This window comes from Melospiza georgiana, chromosome 11, assembly GCF_028018845.1.
Source record: "Melospiza georgiana isolate bMelGeo1 chromosome 11, bMelGeo1.pri, whole genome shotgun sequence".
Lineage (NCBI taxonomy): Eukaryota > Metazoa > Chordata > Aves > Passeriformes > Passerellidae > Melospiza > Melospiza georgiana.
This window is the reverse complement of record NC_080440.1, coordinates 20,726,246-20,742,263: the sequence shown is the minus strand read 5'-3', so window position 1 is coordinate 20,742,263 and position 16,018 is coordinate 20,726,246. Positions and strand designations below refer to the sequence as shown.

General features: G+C 47.6%; 1 protein-coding gene across 7 annotated transcripts in view; it reads right to left on the bottom strand.

Moving 5' to 3' along the window:
- Positions 1-16,018, bottom strand: part of IQSEC1 (IQ motif and Sec7 domain ArfGEF 1) — a 301,086-nt gene that overhangs the window by 124,237 nt on the left and 160,831 nt on the right. For 2 of the 7 annotated variants that reach the window (XM_058032108.1, XM_058032110.1), the window contains exon 2: positions 15,186-15,230. The exons of 4 other annotated variants lie outside the window; for them this stretch is intronic. In XM_058032108.1, the coding sequence (XP_057888091.1) occupies positions 15,186-15,230 (45 nt within the window). Of the gene's footprint in view, positions 1-7,975; positions 8,126-15,185; positions 15,231-16,018 lie in introns of those variants that run through there. One more of the 7 variants, XM_058032107.1, reaches the window with a different exon arrangement.

Sequence of the window (16,018 nt, the reverse complement as noted above, 5' to 3'; positions counted from 1 at the left end):
AGCTCTCCCTGCCTGCAGCCCTGTGTGTCTGGACCCATGGCAGTGCCCCATGGAACACAAACTCTTGGGTCCTCCCAACCCACAACAGGAAGGTGCAAGAAGTTCTGCCTCCTTCCAAAATTTCTTCCCATTTCAGGACTGTTTCTGCCAAACCCAGCATCACTAGTGGCCACAATGGATGCCTTGAACCTGGTTGTTGCTGCCTGTAAATCAGGGAAAACACTTTGCATCTCTTCTAGGAGGAAATCTTTAATTCCAACAGCCACAACCACTGACTCAGAGATGATGCTGTGGCCTTTGGGAGCTGGAGGCAGCTGAAGGTGGGTCCCCCTGAGCTGCAGGGTCAGCAGAAAGGCTCTGCTCAGCTGCTGGGGCTGCAGGGGAGCTGCTGATGCAGGAAGGTTTGCAGCAAGGCAGCCTGGAACACCAAGACAGACACACAGCTTTGGTTCTGCTGACTGCACACAGGAGCAGGGACCTGCTGCAGGGCAGGAAAACAGTTGGAAGAATCAATATCACAGAAACACTGGGAAAAATTCACCAAGTTTGTCAAAGCCCTCAACTTGGCCACTTTCAAGCACATGCCACCCATTTTAGGGACAATAATAGGATTCTCCTAATGGTTTTGATTCTTGAGGGAACCCAGAGCAATGGAGAGCAGTTAGAAATCCCCAAAAACCCCAGTGCTGGGGGGTGGGGAGGGAAGGAAAGGCAGAATAGAATCACAGAATCATTTGGGTTGGAAAAGCCCTCAAAAATCATCGAGCCCAACCATTCCTCAGCCCTGCCAAGGCCACCACTGATCCACGTCCCCAAGTGCCACATCCACAGATCTAAATCCCTCCACAGATGGGGGCTCCACCACTGCCCTGGCAGCCTGTTCCAACCCCTTCAGTGAAGACATTTTTCCTGATATCCAACCTAAAACCTCCCTGGCACAGCTTGAGGCCCTTTCTGAGGAACGGGAGGTTTTTAATCTATTTTCTAATTTTCACACTGGAAACAAAGCTGCTGCAGGCAAAGACACCACAAGGGACATAAATCACTCCAAGTATTTAAAAATGCTGGAGCTGAGGTTCCTTTACAAGTTGGAGGTGGTGTGTTACTTTTAAATGCTATTAATAGAAAGGCAGGGCTCAATTTGGAGTCTCACACTCCATCACTCTCCCCCCTCTGGAGATCCACTCCTGCTTGGCAGCAGGGCCTGCAGGAGGATAAGCAGAGCTTGGTGGCTACAAGCAGGGAGAGGAGCCCAGAGCAAAGCAGCAGCCAGGACAATGGATCTGGTTTGGATCTGGATAAAGCTGAGTGCCCTGGATGGCAGCATCCCCTCAGCCACGGTGTGTGAGGTGATCAGGGCTGCCCCTGTGCCCAGGCCCAGCCCAAGTGAGCTCAGCACAACATCCCTGCCACAGGGAGCCTGCCCTGCTGCAGCCCTCAAGGGGGAGGAACACGATTTGCCTGGATTTTTGAAGCTTTACCATGATGAAATGGTCCCAAAGCAGGATTTGACAGCATTTCTGTCCTGATGTATGTTACATTTGTAGGTCATTTGACAAAAGGAAAATGTGACTGCTGGAGCTAGCCTGGTTTGGGTTGTCAGTGCAGTCCCAGACCTATTTTTAACTTAGGTAGCACTCCCCTTATACAACAGCTATTACCAATTAAGGATTGCAAGGAGTCGTACAAATAGATGGAGTTTAATTTTTTCTCTAAAAAAGCATTCTGGCTTTTTGGACTACTTGGGGCATCTTTAACTCTTCAACCTGCAACAAGCCAACATTTTGACTTAGGAGGTTTTAATAAAATATCTTCACCATTATTTTCTTCCTAGTCCTTGCTGCATTCTCTTCCATTGCCTTTGAAACCTCCTTTGCTGATTTTTCACAAACATTCCTAAGGAAATGCAAACCCTGGTGTTTCCTGGGAGCTGACAGCAGAGACATGCACATGCCAGTCCTGCTGGGGAACTAAGCCAGCCTGGACTTGGCATTTTGGTAAAGGGCATCTCCCCTCACCCCCAAAGGCTGGAGGGTTTGGGACCCTTGGCAGAGGCCCCAGCACCCTCCAGGCTGCAGCTTCTGAGAGACTCCTGGGATGTCTCCAAGCCACCACCGGGCTCCCTGTGCTGTGACTCAGACTTGGACAATGATCAAAGGGAACTCAGAAAGCTTCCAATTCCCCTCTGCAGGGCACCAAGCCAGAGGCACAATTAAAATGTGACTGCTCCAGGGGCTGCCCATCAGCTGCATCCAAATACAGGAGAGACTGGAGAGGGAAAGAAAAGCCTGGCAAACTCTGAGTGCTCCAGGGACCCAGCTAAAGAGCAGGAACCCCCAGCACAGGCACCCCAGTTCCAAAAAATCCCCACCAAGCTGTCTGTGGAAGGTTAAAATCTGTGCAAGAGTGAGAAAGGGAGAAGCTGAGGGCTCACAGATGGTTCCTGGGTGAGAGGGAAGGGGGTGGAGAAATGGAAAGTTTTAGGAAGCCTGGAGAATTGATGTCATGAGGACTGCAGAGAGGCAGGGGAAAGGTGGGAAAAGGTGGAGGAAAGGCAGGGGGAAAAGGCAGGAAGGGAAAAGGGAGGGAAAAGGGAAGAAGGGAAAAGGGAGGAAGGGAAAAGGGAGGGAAAGGCAGGAAGGGGAGAGGTAGGAAAAGGCAGGGGAAAAGGCAGGGGAAAAGGCAGGCACACACACAAGGAACTGCCAGGTCTGAAACCCAGTTTAACCCAGTTCCAGCACTGGTCCAGGGAGGCATCACAGCCCCACAGATTGGTGCAGGGTTTGGCTCAGCCGTGCCCAAATCCCACAGCTCACCTCAGGGAAAGCAGAGGGGTACCAGGCACACCAGGAGTGTGGATTTCAGGCATGAGAGCAATGAACACCTGCACAAAGACTCCTTCAGACACAGAGAACAATTAATGACATGGCAAGGAAGGCTCCCACCAGTTTAGCAGGTATTTGGTGTATATTCATTGAAATTTCTCAACTTTGAATCATTTCTCGAGCACAGAGAAATCCTCTGATGGCTTTTAAGGCCTTTTTGCTACTTTGTGTGTTTATTTGAAGGTTTGCTCCTGATAATTTTTCTGCTGACTGTGGGAATACTGCAGTGTGTGCTGTTTGCAGCCTGTGCTTGCAGAGGGGGTGGATTTGGGAGGTGGGGGAAGCTCTCAGCTGCTCTGCAGCTGCAGCAGCCTGGCCAAAGGATCCTCTGGAGAGGGAGCTGCTCCAGAGGCACATGACTCAGCCCTGCTCTGGATGAAGTCACTGTCGAGTGAAAGCAAACTCTATTTGTTTCTACCAACATATATGGTGAACTCCAAATGCAAGTTCAAGGCAGAGCTCCAGTAATTCTCCCCACCCACTTTGCTTTTGTTTGGGATGCTGCAAAGGAGCTCGGTTTAAGTGACAGCAAGGAGATGAACAGACCCACTGACATCACTGCCCAGCACTGTGCAAAAGCACTTCCCTGCCCTCATGAACCAGAACTTCAAGGATTTTTCCCCTTACTCCTGTTCCTGAGGTCTGTAATTAGTATGCAGCCATCACCTCCAGGAACGTGGCATTATAGGATTGTATACAAGTTCTTCCCCCTTCATTAAATCTGTTTTTAAATCATGAATTTAATTATGTAGTGACCCATGGCCAGGGAGTTTTTTACACCTTTTTTTATGCTGCCTTCCCCTTAGAGAGAGCAGCAGCATGCTCTGTGCCAGTCACCCAACACATCTGAAACCACCTCCCACAGCCCCAGAGCAGAGTCCACGCTGGCAGCACCAGGAATGAGGAACAAAGCCTCTCAAAGCACATTCTTTGTAACAAAGAGTTAACCCAAAGGACAGCCCTGACACAGATCACTTCAAGCCCGTGTGCTGCCTCTGGAACAGCATCTAAATTAAGGCTGGCAATTCCTTTCATGGCTTCAAATGCTACACATTTTTCTAGGATAAGAGAGTGGGAGAGAGGATGAGCACAGAGCTGCAGGTGCCCTGCAGAGTGCAATATCAGAGTGGCTTCAAGCAGCTTCTGACACTCAGATACTCTGATATTCCAGGGTGGCAGCAGTCAGCTGCTCCTAACAAGCCAATTGATGAAAGCATTTTCATTTTTAATCAACACTGAAACATCCTCATGGGAATGAATCATACACCAAAATACAGACCTATTTTGCCCAGAGATGGGCTCAAGCACATGAATCACCCTATCCTGAAGCAGGGTGCTGGAACTGTGAGTCCCAGCTGAAGGGTGGCAGAAACAATTCCAGCTAATCCCTGGCTTCAAAGAGGCAGCCAGCTCTCCCTTTGCTTATTCCACTGGGGTGGCTCATTACAAATGGCCCTAATTGCTCTGGAAGGGACTCGTGCCTCCTTTAGAGAGACCAAACCCATGAAAGAAAAATTGAAAATGACAGGAAATAATTTAAAAACAGTTTTGTTTGCCAAACAAGCCATTCCAATAAAACAGCCTCTACAAACTTGGCACTTGCTTTCTGTTTTTTGAAATCCTCCTGTTTTAGCCAGAAGAGAGAAGACATTCTGGGAGGGAAGATCTGCAGATTACAGCTGCCCTCGGTGCCAGTCACACATTTCCTCACCTTCTGCTTGATCTTTAATGCAATGCTAATGGTAACAATTTCTAGCCTGGGCTATTACCCACCAGCTGGCAGCAGCACAGCACGGAGCTTTCCCCCCTGGCTAAGGAAAATCTTCACTTTCACTGCTAAACCTGGACTCACATGGCTTTATAATAATCCTGGAAGTAAAGCATGAGACGTTCATCCTGCCAAGCCCGCAGGAACCTGACAGTGATTTGCTCATCTTACACTTTAATCTGCCACAGAAACACATCTCAGCACCTCAGTGCTTGTATTCAGAGGGCACCAAAAGCAGCCCTCAAGTGAGGGGCTCTGACCAAAGTGCACTCGGTGTTACTGGCAACTGAAGAGCACTGAAATCTCATTTTCATGAATCACTGAATTACCAAACATTTCCTGGAGCAGGTTTCTCCTCCACTCCCCCGAGTTTGCTTTGTGCAATTTGCTGACACTTGGATAAATCAGTTTAGCTGCTGGTTTACAAACACATTACTGGAGGCACAAAGCACTGTTACCTTGCAGTAGCTTTGCTTTGTGAACATAAATGGGATGGGCAAAGTCCTGGTTGCTGCAGGTGCTGCCAAATTCAAGGAACAGGCTGCAAGTGTGGTTGGTGAATTTCTCCCAATTTCCCCCTCCCCTGGCTGTGCTGAGAGAACCAACTCCAGAGAGGCTCTCTGTGTACACGTGGTGTCTGCCCTTACCTGGCATTTCTTTAGGAGTGCCACATGCCCAGCTTGCTATTTTGGAGCTGGATTTTTTACCCTGTATACATAAATAAACTTGAAAACCTGTCCTAGTTCTCCTTTCTCCCATCACCCAGGCTCAGTGTTTGCTTGCAGTGCCCCAGCTGGCACTGCAGCCACAGCCAGGGAGGGGGAAGGGATCATTTTCCTTGTCCTCCATCTCTCCCAGCCCACAGACCCCCGTGGGGCCACCACAAACCCCAACACACCCCGCACAGAATTCTCTTCAAGCCCATGGATTTCATTTCCATGGAAATGCACCCCGGAGCACGATAAGATTTTACCAAAAATCACAATTGTCCAGGCTAGGCAGCAGACCCAGAATCACTGAATTCTGGCTGGAAAAGCCCTCAAAGATTGTGGAGTCCAACCATTCCCTCAGCACTGCCAAGACCACCCTGTGACCCATGTCCCCAAGTGCCACATACATGTGTTTTCTGAACATTTCCAGCAATGGGGACTCCAGCACTGCCCTGTTCCAGTGCCCGACCACCTTTTCCATGAAGGAATTTTCCCAATATCCACCCTGAGGGTCCTCTGGCCCAGCCTGAGGCCGTTCCCTCTGCTCCTGTCCCTGTTCCCCGGCTGTCCCCTCCTGGCAGGAGCTGTGCAGATCCACAAGGGCCCCCCTGAGCCTCCTTTGCTCCAGGCTCAGCCCCTTCCCAGCTCCCTCAGCCTCTCCTGATGCCTCAAAACCCTTCCACAGCTCCATTCCCTTCTCTGGACATGAACCCACAAGAATTCCCTGAATAATAAAAGCTGGAAAACACAGCTGGACATCCCACCATGGAGCAGCAAGTCACAGCTTCCAAAGCAACCAGGAACATTTTCCACAGCTCTGAGCAGTGACTGCAACTGAAAATCAGAGTCAGGCAGTGCACAGAAGGAAAGAGCATGGTCACTCCATGGAAATGTTACCCAAGTCCTGCTTTGGTTATCTGTTACTTCATTTTATACACAAAAATAGGAAATATACACACAGGGCACACGCAAATCCTCTCCATTGCCCCTGGGCTCTTTTCCAAGAGCATTTAAAACAATTTACAATCACTAATAAAAAGTAATTGAAAGTTTTTTCTTTTTTTTTTTCAGATGAACTTCCTTGCATTTAAAGTTTGTTATTCTGCAGCACCTGCTCTTCACACTTGTTTGTGCTTTAACCAACAAATTATTTTGTTTCAAATGTGGGGAAGTCACAACTTTCCTTCAATTTTCTTTTCTTCTCAAAAAGATGAGAACAAAGTGCCTCTATGTGATGCTGAAGTGCTTAAGGCCTGGTTTTAGTGCTGCCCATGCAGACAGAAGATTCAAGCCCATCCAGGCTGTGATGGCAAGTAAATTAATTCTCTGGAAGGAAATAAATGGGCAGCCCTATTGCAAGGGTTTCCATTAGGAGATGTAGAATAAGTCCCCAGTAAATTCATTTGCCACAAAGCTGGGATTTCGCCAGGAACCCAAGACAGAAAGCTCGAGTTCAGTATTTATTTGTGTCAAAACAGTCTGGCTCCATTTCTATTATTTTATATGGTTTCTCAGCAAGGAAAACATCACAATGGGCTGGGACTAGGTTGGGAATTCTTTGGCTTGGCAGTGGAATCTGTGAAAAACTCCAAGGAGAGGAGAATAAAGCTATCTTTTGAAACTTCACAAGCCAATGGTCACAGATGAGGGTCCCGTGTTGCTCAATGCAGAAAGTGCGGGGCACCCCCAAACCTTGAAAAAGATTGGAACAGTTCCCTTTTCCAGCCTTCAGTCGCTGCATGAAAAATTCAACTGCAATTAGCATTTAGTACAAAGCACTTTCTGTAGGCTGACAATAGGTAGCCAGGGCAGAAAGTGTACGTAAGGAGAACGGAATCCTGGTTTAGAGAATCGCACGGGTTTTGTTCACAGCCAAGGGATCCCCACTTTCCCCCCAGAAAATTCAAACCCATCCAATTCCCTCTGCTCAGCACCATAAATCAGAAGCAAGGAAAGCGAAGTGTAGATTAAAAAGCATCAGGGTAAGTTCAGGGACATGTTAAATGGAATTGCTTATTTTGCTGTTCCATTAAATAGGCAAGCTCAATGCATCTGACACCCAGACCTATTCTTTAGGATCACCATTCACCATCAATCATTTAAGCTGGGTGTCAGACCTGTCTAAGTGAAGTGCCCACTGCTCTGAATGACTCTGATGTGCACTTTGTGCTGGGAGGGAGAGGAAAGATGAACTGTTATATTGCTAAATATCTCAGGGAAATAAAGGGTCTTCTCTGAGTTCCATAAATTCCCATTTCAATTAATCTGCCAGTGTCGTGTACAGTGTGGACACTCCAGCACGAGCCAATGTGCCTAAGGATAAAACAGCAGGGAGGAAAAAGTCCTGAGTCTTAGGTGATGTGACCTAAAGTAGAGGTTAAAACCAAACAGCACCCTCACCTTCACATCTGCATGCACAGAGACAACAGCAGCTGATAATTAAAGCAATTAAAAAAAAAAAAAAAAAAAAAAAGAAAGAAGCAGCTTTACAATCTTTGTCACAAGTTCTCATTAATTGCCTACCACTCCCTTCTCCCAGGGAGCACAACGGCGAGGAAAAACCCTGGTGGCATCATGTGCTGAAGAGCATTGCAGAGTTAACGTTTTCTTACCTTTTATAGAAACCATGGAGAGGCTGGAGACATAAAAACTGCCAGTAATCCAAGCAGAAGGCCTTTAACTTCAGCATTTTCCAGCACTCCCGCCGCCGCGGTCTGCGGCGGGCTTTTAGCGACACAAGACTTTTTCGTCGGGGTTTGAATGAGTCAGGCGCGGTGTCCGTGCCCCATGGCGGGGCTGCGGCATCGCCCGAGCCGGGGCAGCGCCGGCGCCGCTCAGCACCTGCAGCCCCCGGGCCCCGCTCGTACGAAGCGCCGCCCGCACAAAGGGCACCGGCGCACGGGCGCCCCGGGATCCCGCTGGCCGCTGTCTCAGCACAGCCCCCGCTCCTGCCGGGATCACCGGTGTTACACAGAAATCCCACTGCTGCTTGCGGCCGCTTTAGGCCGTTCTGAGGGCCCCCCCGGACTAACAGCGTGGAGAGATCCCAGCTGCGGGCTTTGATGGAGCCTTGGAAAGCATCCTTAGAGCTCCCAGAACTTCGGAAAATGCAGGCAGTTATCTCGATGGGCTGTGACACCAGTGCCCGGTACCCAGAGCGGAGCTGTGATCTCAGCACACGGGGCTGCAGGCGTTTGCCCTTTTCCCTGGTTTTCCCCTTTCCCCCCCGCGTTAATCAGCTCCTCCTGTACCAGCACATCAGCTCCATTGTCTGCGGCACCTCGGGAGCTGGGGGCTTCTCGTGAGGGGAGGGGAAAGGAGCGGAAAAAAAAAAGGAAAAAAGCAGAAGAAGAGGAAAAAAAAAAAAAAAAAAACCAAAAAGAAAAGAGAGAGAAAAAAAGAAGAAGGCAGGCAGGAGCTCAGACCCTCCCGCTCGCACACCAGATTGTGCTTATCTGCTTCCCAACGCGCTTTGCCAGGGAGCGCAGGGGGAGGACGAACCAACCCCGACGCGCGGGGCGGCAGCGGGACAGCCCCCGGGGCGCGGGCACGGACGGACGGACGGACAGACGGATAGAGAGGCAGGCGGACAGACAGACAGGCAGCCTGCCGGCGGGCACGGACAGCCCCTCCGGGAATCCCGGCCGAGCATCCCGGGGGATCCCGGCAGCCGCAGCCGCTCCGGAGCCACCCCCGAGCGGGGGCTGGGACTGCCCGGGCTGGGATGGCAGAGCAGCAGCGTTTGCTACCGAAACCCCTGCCGGGCAGAGAAACGCGGGCTGCTTTTGTTCTGAGAAAACAGGAGCACAAATCTTTAACAATTTCTATATTTTACCATGGCCCAATTCTACCAACTCCCTCCCCTCCCCCTCCTCCTTCTTTCCTCTCTATGTGAACTGCCACGGGTGAGAATCCTGGAATGGAATCACACAGGGCAGAGTTAGATTAGAGATTAGGTGGGAATTCCTCCTGTGAGGGTGGGCAGGCCCTGGCACAGGATTCCCAGAGCAGCTGTGGCTGCCCCTGGATCCCTGGCAGTGTCCAAGGCCAGGCTGGACAGGGCTGGGAGCAGCCTGGGACAGTGGGAGGTGGCTTTAGGGGCTGGGCTTCAAGGTCCCTCCCAACTCACATCAGCCTGGCATTCTGTAAATCTCCTGGGATGGGAGAGACCCACCAGGATCATTGATCCAGCTCCTGGCCCTGCACAGACACCCCAGCAATCCCGCCCTGGGCACCCCTGGCACTGTTCCTGGAGCTCTGGGGGCTGTGTCCATCCCCTGGGCAGCCTGGGCAGTGCCAGCACCCTCTGGGGCAGAACCTTTCCCTGATCTCCACCCTAACCCTCCCCTGACGAGCTCCAGCCCTTCCCTGGGTGCTGTCCCTGGTCAGAAATCAGATCTGTGCCCATCCCTCCCCTTCTCCAGGCTCACGGGATACTCTGAGTTAACAACAGCACAGAACTGCTCCATTGCAACACACACGACTGGCACACAACAACTTCAACAGCAATTTATCTTAAAAAAAAAAAAATTAAATTGTGGCTGTTGTTAAATAAGAAGTGTCCTGAGGGAGACCAATGCTGGTGTGCAGTTTGCTCTAAGTTTACTCTTGCAGCAGCTACAATTTGGCTGTTTCTGGTTCCATTTCATTTCTGAAAATCCCTCACAAGAAACATTTAAGCTACAGCTTGGACTGCTGTCAAACAGGTACAGAGGGACTTGAGAGTTCAACAGTCACAACAACAAAACCAAGGGCAGAATCTGACTAAATGCTTCAAAACCACTCTGGCACTTGGACAAGTGTTTAAAACAAAACCAACAAACAACCAACCAAACAAAAAACCCAAACAAACCATAAAACGCCCCCACAATCCCATCCCTAAAATGCCACAAGAATTTTAACACTGTTTCAAAAATATGCAGAGAAAACCAAAGCCCTAAGCCTCAACCTGAGGCTCTTTCCCATGTGGACCTATCTAGTTCCCCAAGTGCCTGGATAATAAGCTATATTTAGGGATCTATATAAGCTATATTTAGGGGTTCTGGTTTTCCTCATTGTCACTGTGCAGTTACAGAAGTGCCTTGAATCTTCTTAGAAAATTGCCCTGTGTAAGTTTAATTAAATGAAATTATAAATATATGGGAGTAAGAACTGGCAGTTTCTTTAGTGCAGCAAAGAAATCAGGGGCTTATGCTTAAACAGGGTCACACTTTGTGTGGTATTTCCCTAAAAACACCTTATACAGGACAGGGAAGGTGGTGGGAATGACCAGAACATGAGAAAAGCAACTTGGAGTGAAAAAATATGTTTGACTGGGGCCTTTCAAAAATATATTTTCTTGTGAAGATTCTCTTTCAAGTACCTCTGTCTGTCCTTTCCTTGTGCTGCCTGCGCTTATTTGCTGGGATTTCTTTCAGAGCTGTACCAGAGCTGGTGAATCCTGAGCAAACACAACTGGTTATCTGTGAGAAGCAACATCCCCCCAACAACACAAAACACTGCCCAAATCCAAGCCCATTTATCATCCTGGACTCATATTCCCCTGGGCTTCATTAGCTTGGCAATTTTCAAGCCACTGATGCCATCACGGTGAGGATATTTAGATTTTCTTATCAAAACTCTTTCATCCCAGCTTTTCATCCCCTGTTCTCCTGGGTGGTTTTATCTAAAGAGGAACTGAGGGAAGGCCCTGGAGACCCAGTGGCTGCTGGTGAGCCCCAAGCTCCTGGCACTGCCTCCTGCCCTGGGTTTGGTACTGCCAAGATGGCAACAGGAAATCCTTTTTCCTTTGTTTCCACAAAAAAAAAAAAAAAAAAAAAAAAAAAAAAAAAAAAAAAAAAAAAAATCAGCACAAGAAAAAAAAAAAAAAGAAAAAAATGAAAGAAGAAGAGAAAATTAGTTTTCCCTGTTGTAACATTTTTGTGTCTGGACTTTTTTACATTCCAAGGAAAAAAGAGGAAAAAAGAAAGAAAGAAAAAAAAAGGCTACATCCCATAATCAAGGGCAGCTATTCCCAGGATCAAGGAAAAAGGGGAAAGCCAGCCCAAGACAAGTAAGCTCAGGAGACGCCAGCCAAAGGCTCAACCCTGAAATGAGACTTTTCAGGAAACTTCCCCTTTGTCTGTTCACATTGCAAAGCAATTTCTTTCTCAGCATCATATCCTTTCCAGAAAAAAAAAAAAAATCCTATTTATCACCCTAATTATCTATTTCTAAGCAGTGGGCTGGAGCATAGGAGCCATGTACCCATGGATTTCCTGACAGCACCCAGCCCGATTATCCCACCCTGCAGAGAAAATGCTAATGAGGACTTTTGCAAATGAAAAGCCCCACGCTCTCAACACGTTCTTCATTTTCACTTGTCTTCCAGAGGAAAACAACAAAGGAAATTAAGCTTCACCTCACGCTCAGCCGGGATGTAGAACTGGTTCTTTCAGAAAGGCATTTACCGAAACCTTTGACTTGGAATTCCCAGGCCTAAGACAAGCAGGGATTTTTGGATGTGCTGCAGCTCCAGCACTGGAGCTGTAAGCAGTTTGCTGAGAATTTCTGCAGTCACTCAGAGTTCAGCCTTTGACAAGGCTTTCAAAAACAGCCCCTAAAAAAAGGGCCAAGTGGAAATCGAACGTTGCGCCACCTCCTTTTTCAGGGGTGGTTTTCTTGCCAACCCCTGGAGCTCTGAGGCTGAAGGAAAACAATCCACTGAGGGATAAAATAACCCCAGCATGAAACCAGTGCCTGCTGGAGTTCCTGGGGTACTGCTTTCAAAAGTTGGGCAGACCAGGAAAATTGACTTGTCTGGTGACAACCTTTCACAAAGTACTAATATTGAACTGCTGTTATTTACTTAGTTCAACTTTTAGAGTGATATGCCAGGAACAATCCTGAAAAATATTTCCCTTCCCCAGATAAACAGTGTATGCCCCTATTTAGGTGGAGCATAGAAATTGCAGTAGTTCAGTTGTTTTCCACAAGTCTTTCAAGGGTGAAATGCTCAACTGGCCACACACAAAAATTCATGGTAGCCACTTGTGTGTTGTGGAGTTCAGGGATCTCACGGGACCCAGCCAGTGTGGATCCCATATTCATCCATGATACCCTGCACACACCACAATAAAAATGGGGGGAGTACAGAGCAGGGCTACAAACCCAGGGTTTGGGCTAGCAAAGAGATGCTGAAGTTCCTCCTGGAAGGTTGGAAGGCCTCACTGCTCACAGGACACCGCAGCACACAAAACAAAGTGTATTAAGTGGCCTCCACGCCAAAGCTGGGGGGAAATTCCTGGGCTGCACAAAGAATGAGGCAAATGTTGGTGTTCAGGGCTCTGGCAAAGCAGATGTCCCTCCCTGCCCCTTGCAGGCATTCCTGGTACCACCCCCGGAGCATCCCTGCCCCGCCAGGACAGGTGGGAGAGCTCACACAGAGCCCTCGGGCTTGGGGACACCCTGTGACAGCCCGAGGTGTTGGTGACAAGCTCTGCAGGGATGCCCAGAGAGTCAGGACATAAATCCAGGTCTCTTCCTTCCATATTGACTTAAAGGGCAGCTCTGCTGCCTAGAAACCTTCCAGAAACTCAAAACAAAGTTCTCTGGCTGCAGACAGCTGTCAGAGTTCTGCACTCCCCCGCAGACGAATTCTCATCACCATTTATAAAATAACCTTTATTTTTGGTTATTAAGCCATTCAGCTGCCAAAGTATCCATGCAGAAGGGTAGGAAGAACTTTGCTGTTCTCTTAATTCTCTTTATCCTGACTGTCCCTTCTGCACATCTGTTCCCTGGGCTCACACAACCACTGGCTGATCAATTTGCTACAGAAGATGACAAATCCGCCCCAAATATCTGCAGAGCTAATTTAATAAATTTTTGGCTAATTTGGAACAGGCCTGGCAATTCACCCCTCCAGAAGGGCCACGTTACCATTTAGATACTAGGAAACAAAATATTTTTAGATGCCATCTGAAAGCTGACAGAGGCCAACCCAAAATATCCGGAATAAATCCTGTCAGGCTATGAAAGAAATTGTGCCAACCAACATATACACAGATATAATATGCCAATTTTTACATATTTTCCTCTTTATAATGGACAGAAGCAAGATATTTACATTAACCTTTACTCTTTCCAGCACTGAGTGGTTCACTGAGGGGAAATGTCCCTTGTGATGGGAACAGGAAATTTGCGAGCAGGTAAAATGCAAAAAGAGTGCCCTGACTAGGAAATACCTGACAGGACACGGGGCTGTGTTAATTGGTACATCCCATTTTCTGGGCTGTTCAAAGGCCAATTTGCTCAACAGGCTCATGAGAACACATCGAGGAACAAGAAGCCTCCATTATCTTTCATTGTACTTAATAAATAATGGCCTTAATTCTGTGTAATTACAGCTCCAGAGCAGGCTTATTTGACCTGCTGAAGTGGACTGGGTATCACGTGCTCTTCCCTCTATAACTATTTAACACTGAGAAAAATTCTCAGTTTTATCTGATAAAATCTCAACAGTTTTCTTCAGTTCCTCCTCTGTGATTGTTTCGCTCCAGATTTTTAAAAGTCCACAAAATTATTCAATTTGTAGTTAAAGAGTGGCATTTTTACATCCTTGTCTGGGATTATTTCAGCCCAGTCCTCAACATTCAGAAGGATTTACTGCATGCATCTAATTCTTCCATATTTCTCACTGATACCCTCCTCCCATGGAAAAAAATACTCCGTGGAAGAAAAAAATTGCAATAAAATCTATTTCCAGCCTGCAATAAAGGTGGCAGCAATACCTGGCTCTGGTAAATCCCACCCCAGCATCACGGTGCTGTTGTTAGAACAGATTTGCAGGGGAGCAGAGCAGGGGGAAGTTGGGATTTTTCCTGCATTGTCCTGCCAGACAAAGGCCCAGTGTTCCCATCACACTGGCAATGGGACAGGAGTACAGTGGGCACTGAACGTGGTGCAGTGCTGCTGTGGGAGGACAAAGGGAATATCACAGCACAGGGGGAGGCTGCTAGGAAATGGCAACAAGGCAAATGCTTCACTTGCAGAACACTTTACACTGGGTAAGAATGGAAGATTAATTGCAGAGGGGCCTTAATTTGAATAAGGTTAAACAGAGCAGCTCCCACCGTTGTGTTCAGGCAAGGTTCAAATGACATCATGTGGGAAAAAGTCACATCCTCAACCCAGAGCATCTCCAAAGGAAGACTTGTACCAAACCAGCTGCTGATTTGAGAGGGAGGGACCCTGCCCCAGCTTTATCAAAGGAATTCTGTGCCTTTGATGCACTTTTCAGTGTGTAGGGATGAGAATAAAATATACAAGGTACCCATTTGATATGCAGTGTTAACAGGGGCAAACATTTCTTTCTAAATGGAGTGATCAAAGTGAAACCCCAGTTCTGGCAGTGCCTCCTGTGACAGAGCTCCCTGAAGGGTGGGTGCTTTTATCAGAATGCTGAGCGACAGAAACACCAGTGACATCCCCACACAACTGTCCCCAAGGCAGCACAGAGCAGCCAGGACAGGACAGGTCAGATATTGGCAGCAGGAAGGTTGTAAAAATCTGAGAGAGAGGTGCTTTGTGCACAGACACACCTTCTGTCCCTCCCCTTGGTGCTCCTCCCAGAACAAACCCAGGCTTGCAAGCTAGAGCTGAATTTCAAGTGGAAATCCTGGAAAGGAGCAAATTATCCACTCTTAGGAATATCCAGCCATCAGGTCAGTGCCTTTGCTGGCTGGGCTGGGCCAGGTGAAGCTGTGAGATGAGCAGCTGGTGCAGAACAGGGCATTTCTGTCAGCTCAAACCTACAGCTAGCAGCTATGATTGCTACAGTACCTGAGTGGGTCAGTTGAGACGCTGCTTCCTGTCTCCAGGGAAGTCCTGAGGTGACAGCAAAAGAATAAAATTATGAAGCATTAAATTAGGAACCAAATTAAAGCATGAACTGTTCAAAAATTCTATGTCCTTAAATATCAATGACTTTACATTCTCTTCTTTCTTAGTGGCATTTCAGAGTGCTTAGCATGCCATTAAACACGAGAGTAAATAAAAATACGCAACCAAAAAACCCATCACCCTTTCCTAGATTAGAGAAGAGGGAATATTAGAGAAACATTTGTCTGAATAAGCCACAATCTGATCAATTTTCAATATTCTAAAAGCGCTCCATCCTTCTGTATCTGAGTGACTTTTACACTCTGGGGCTTTCTGCTCTCTGCCCAAAAAGGCACCTGTGGAGTTGTCCTGCAGAATTATTGCAGCACAGAGTTCAGGTAATTGTAGGAACTGAAGAAGTTCTCTGATTATGCTGACTTTTAAGCAGCAATATTTAACATGCAGTGTGGTGTAATTACCCTTGCTCTTTCTGAGCATGACTCCAGGTTTATTATAACAACATTATATATATATATATATATATATTTAACATGGGGTTATATTTTGAGGGTGAAGCCAGTTTTTTTCACAGGCTGTAATAAAACATCAGCCAAAGCCCCATAATTTTTAAATGGTTACTTACACTCATCCATTTCTATCCCTTACACAAATGGCCTTTGCTCACAGAGCCATAAACATGTACAGTCCATGGAGGTTCATAAAATTCACATTAGAATTGCATTAATTATATTTACAGCGGCCATTCATAGATCAATGGCAAATCTTTGCTTTGA